This window comes from Aptenodytes forsteri, unplaced genomic scaffold, assembly GCF_000699145.1.
Source record: "Aptenodytes forsteri isolate BGI_AS27 unplaced genomic scaffold, ASM69914v1 Scaffold208, whole genome shotgun sequence".
Lineage (NCBI taxonomy): Eukaryota > Metazoa > Chordata > Aves > Sphenisciformes > Spheniscidae > Aptenodytes > Aptenodytes forsteri.
In genome coordinates this window covers 4137488-4140972 of record NW_008794963.1, presented here as the reverse complement: position 1 = coordinate 4140972, position 3485 = coordinate 4137488, and the positions used below count along the sequence as shown (strand labels likewise).

The window sequence follows — 3485 nt, the reverse complement described above, 5'->3', positions numbered from 1 at the left end:
GGGGTCCCCGAAATAACCGTCCTGGATAAACCTCCAGGTGGAGGCAAACCCTTAGGGGCTGGTTGAGTTACAAGAGGAACGCTTTAATGTGAAATGAGGGAAACCTCATCGCCGAGAAGAGTCCTTTGCGGCCTGGGGGTCTGTGCCCTTTATGGTTCAGGTCTATGGAAGAAACCGGCGTAAGTAGTTGTTCTTATCTTTCCACACTGGAACGTGCCCTTGTGTCCTGCTGGTGGAGAGATGCTTGTGGGGGTGGGCGTTGCATAGTTGCAATTGCAAAGCAAGGAGTGGGAAGAGGCAAAAATCAAGAGTATTCCGGCAGTGTATGTATTTTCTGAAATATATAGGCTATCTGGTCATATTAATTACTACGTGGGTTGGGGTTTTTTTGAGCATTTATCATTTGACTTCTTTTTGTGTGCATGTGTAACGATGTGAAACCATGAGTTTTTGCTTGAAATGTGACACTGTTGTCTTAGTTCACAAAATAATTTTGCTTTAATCACATTTAATCGTATTAAACTTAATTGTCTATTTAAATTGCAACAGTCCTTTCTTGGATGTAGTTATATACTACGTAGAATGTAGTTGTGTGGTACACAGAATGTAGTTACACAGTTTACATATATACTTACTGTCTTAGAACTCCAAGTATTTTACTCTTGCTTCCTGTTAATTTAATGAAAAAACTAGGGACTACACAATATAAATTGGTGGTAGAAGATAACAAATCAACTTTTACATTCTACTTTAAAACATTCACGTTTTACATTTAAAACCTTTAAAATTCTTTAAAACAGCTTCCTGCAGGATGACAGGACTTGAAGAATGCAGTCTTGAACTTCTACTGTTTTCCCTCCAATAATACATCAAGTAACAGTATCTACTACTTGAAAACTTTGACCAAGAATCGATTAGTAGTTGTTATGCAGAGTGTTTTTAGCAGGCAATGGGAGGAGGAGGGACAGGCCTATGCTGTAGTTTCAGGCTGACAGTGCTGCATGTCTCAAATAAAGGAAGTAGGACAGGCACCAGCGAGGGTTTAAGGGAAGAAATGGGAATGTCTGAGGAGTAATCAATGTTACCACCACCAGTGCAAAGCTTAGGATCTGGTGATATCAAAGGATTGAAAATAAAACTTGAAGTTAGCATAATCTACAAGATTTTTTTTTTTTGAAAGATCTGGGATTTGTTCTAAATTTTATTACCAAGCTGGAAGTGTGTGTCTGGCCTAATTGAAAGTGAGGAGCTGTTTATATCCTTAGATTCAGTCAGGAGGAATTAGAAAGCTAATGAGAGAACTTCTAAACTCTCTGGCACGTTTTTATACTTTTCATGTTTTTTGAAGCTTATTTCTGGAAATTTGAATGTGATGAGAACTTAATGGATTTGTTTCTTTAGTGGGAGGGAAGATATTAACTCAGGTTTTCATAAGATATTAACTCAGGTTTTTCATAAATGTGCATATATATACACCATTTATCCATTGTTTTTTTTTTTTACAGTTTTCTGATTGTTTGGCATTCCCAACTATTTTGCTAGGCCAGCCCCTCTTTCTGCAAGTCTAGAAGGAGTACAGATTATTTTTTGTGGGCTGAATTTTTTGATGCCTGCCTTGGATGCAGTAGTGGCTTGGGATGGACATGCCATGTTTACTTGGCAAAACAGATGTGAGCACTAGACTTCTTTACTTTGGTGCTTGCTGTCCACAGGAGCAGCTACTGACAGGGATCTGTTGCCATGATATATCTGTAGTGCAAGACATTCATCTAGAGGTAGCAAGAATTTCATATGAACACTTCCAAGCTGCATGGATGTCCTAGAATCCCAGTGTTCTCTCACAGGTGTAGGGCACTTTTATTCCTCATTTCCCAGTAAAGGAACATACAACACGGTTGTGTGTTGTGTAAATCTTTAAAACAGCCCTTTAGAAAGTAGCAGTGATGATGCCCAAGTGACGGGCTAGGCCACTGTGGCTTTTAAATGGGGATGCTGTCAAAATCGCCAGCTTTTCTTGTTTGACCAATGTACTGCAACAGTAACAGAAGACTTCTACAGAGGAGTCCTTTTCAGAATAGTTTTGTTTACTTTTTAAAATAATTTAGAGTAGGTGTTCTGATTTTATACTGAACAATTTGTATAGTAGTTGGTACAGTGTTTTCTTGCATCTGAATTTCTAACTGTATTTCAGATGTGCTTTATACTTCTTTCCTTCACTAAAAAGGACATTCACTCTTGAAATAGTCAGTTACAAAATTTGCCTGAGTCTTGTAATTTTCCCCTGTTATTATTGTTGTATTTTTTCTGTATATATTGGCATACTCAGGTATGAGGAGATAGATTGTGTACAAGTGAAAAAGAAAGTAGCTAGATATGCATTTCTGTCAAAAACATAGTTTTTAATCTTGCCCATATCCTGCACGCTGCTGCCAAATAAAAGGCCTCTTAACAAGCATGGAGCTTGTTAATTAATGTTTTCCAGTCCTTTCTTTAAACTCGGGCAGTTTAATTTTCACTGAAATTTAAGTTTTGTGGGAAGGGAAAAACTTGTTTTTAAAATATGAACTGTCTGTGAAAAATTCGCTGGTTTTAATTTTTGTGTCAGTGGGCATGTAAGGTCATATGGATGACAATTGTCAAGTTCCTCCTGAAAATGATGGGACAAAAGTGTAAGTTCCCTTGGGTTTTATTGGTAGAAAACTAAATGTAAGTACACAATACAACAATGTAAGCTGTCTTAAACTTGCTTCTACTTGTGTGAACGGTGTAAAGCAGTGTAAATGTCTCAAGGCTTTCACATGCCACCTCTATTTCTGATGACTGCAGTGATTTCTCTTACTAGCTTCTCTTTTAATATTTCAGTATAATTGATCCCAGCCATTCTTTTTAAATGTTTCAATGTGCTAGTTCTTCTGCAAAATAAACCGCATATATTCATGTTTCATGGAGCAGCTGTCCAGTTTTCCATAACTCATGATAGTAATTGAAGGAGTTCTATTCTTTAGTCCTGCTTTATTTTTCTTTGTTAGCTTTCAGGTTTTTTTTTATGCCTACCTCTGTAGCGCATCACCAATTTACTTTGTAAAGTCCACACATAATGACCTTAGGACACTAAACTCATAGTTTGTTTTTTCATGTTGGGGGGAAAAACACGTATCTCTTGCTCTTTCAGGTCTAAATTCAGATTTTTCTGATCTTTATGCTAGGATTGGTAGTCTTGGGTGCCTCTCATTGTTTCTAAATTTTTCTGCATTTGGTTATGTGGAGTTTTGCTGATGTACTCAATAACACGTAAGATTCTGGTTATGCTAAATATGAATGTTTTCTCACATCAACTGGATTTATTGTGCTGGTTTTGGCTGGGATAGAGTTAATTTTCTTCATAGTAGCTAGTATGGGGCTATGTTTTGGATTTGTGCTGGAAACAGTGTTGATAATACAGGGATGTTTTAGTTGCTGCTGAGCAGTGCTTACACAGAGTCAAG

At 37.3% G+C, this 3485-nt stretch overlaps 1 protein-coding gene across 1 annotated transcript in view; it reads left to right on the top strand.

The window, feature by feature from the left end:
* Window positions 1-93: 93 nt before the first annotated feature.
* The window catches only part of STK3 (serine/threonine kinase 3), a 149616-nt gene continuing 146224 nt past the window's right edge, over window positions 94-3485 (top strand). The window contains exon 1 of the mRNA XM_009275516.1: window positions 94-179. Within this exon, the coding sequence (XP_009273791.1) occupies window positions 94-179 (86 nt within the window). The remainder of the gene's footprint in view (window positions 180-3485) is intronic.